This window comes from Sinocyclocheilus grahami, unplaced genomic scaffold (assembly GCF_001515645.1).
Source record: "Sinocyclocheilus grahami isolate Dianchi unplaced genomic scaffold, SAMN03320097.WGS_v1.1 scaffold871.1, whole genome shotgun sequence".
NCBI classification, from domain to species: domain Eukaryota; kingdom Metazoa; phylum Chordata; class Actinopteri; order Cypriniformes; family Cyprinidae; genus Sinocyclocheilus; species Sinocyclocheilus grahami.
Window position 1 is genome coordinate 461,618 of NW_015506050.1, and position 832 is coordinate 462,449.

At 37.1% G+C, this 832-nt stretch overlaps 1 protein-coding gene across 1 annotated transcript in view; it reads right to left on the reverse strand.

Annotated features, from left to right (window-relative positions):
* Positions 1-832, reverse strand: part of LOC107563388 (ALK tyrosine kinase receptor-like) — a 15,807-nt gene that overhangs the window by 11,482 nt on the left and 3,493 nt on the right. Inside the window, exon 3 of the mRNA XM_016248247.1 lies at positions 335-521. Within this exon, the coding sequence (XP_016103733.1) occupies positions 335-521 (187 nt within the window). The remainder of the gene's footprint in view (positions 1-334; positions 522-832) is intronic.

An 832-nucleotide genomic window follows, 5' to 3' on the forward strand; every position in this document is an offset into this window, starting at 1 on the left:
TATTGTTTTCCACAGAAATGTTAAGCAGATAAAAATATACATTTTATATTTCTTGAGCACCAGATCAGCATATTAGAATAATTTCTAAAGGACCATGTGAGACTGATGACTGGAGTAATAGCTGCTGAAAATTCAGCTTTACCATCACAAGAATAAATTGCACTTTAAAGTATATTAAAATAGAAAAAAAGTTATTTTAAATGGCAATAATACTAATAATACCATATTTTTAATCAAATGAATGCAGTCTTGCTAAGTATAAGAGACTCCTTTCAAAAACATCTGAAAAATCATACAGGCCTCAAACAGTATGTATGAAGCAGCATATAGATACCTGAGGAGGGTGATGTTCTTGCGTGGAACCTCTTTAAGCTCACTCAGTGAGGCCGCCTTGCCAGCAAAGCAGTAGTTGGGGTTGTAGTCAGTCATTATGGTGGACGAGCGGATTTTGCTAAGCTTGTACTCTGGGCTCTGTAGTCGAATCCTGACCGCATGCAGGTGGTTCTTCTTACGGTAATAGACTGCAAAAAGACAAAAACACAGCAAAAGTGATCATGATTTAAGGAAGTTCTCTTTAGGAATAATTACACCTGCTTAATTTGCATAATTATTGGTCTCAGAGTGCGATTTGTGTAAGATGAAAGTGATGCATCATCCTAAAAGTGTCAACAGGCTTTGAGAATGATGGTAATTTTCTCAAAGAAACAGAACAACCAAGTGCACTTATTTCTCCCCATAGAATTCTATCAAGATGACAAAATTGTGCATTTTAAAACCAAAAATGGTCCTCAGGTGAGGACTGAAGCTCTGGGCCTGTCAGCAAGCGATCGGG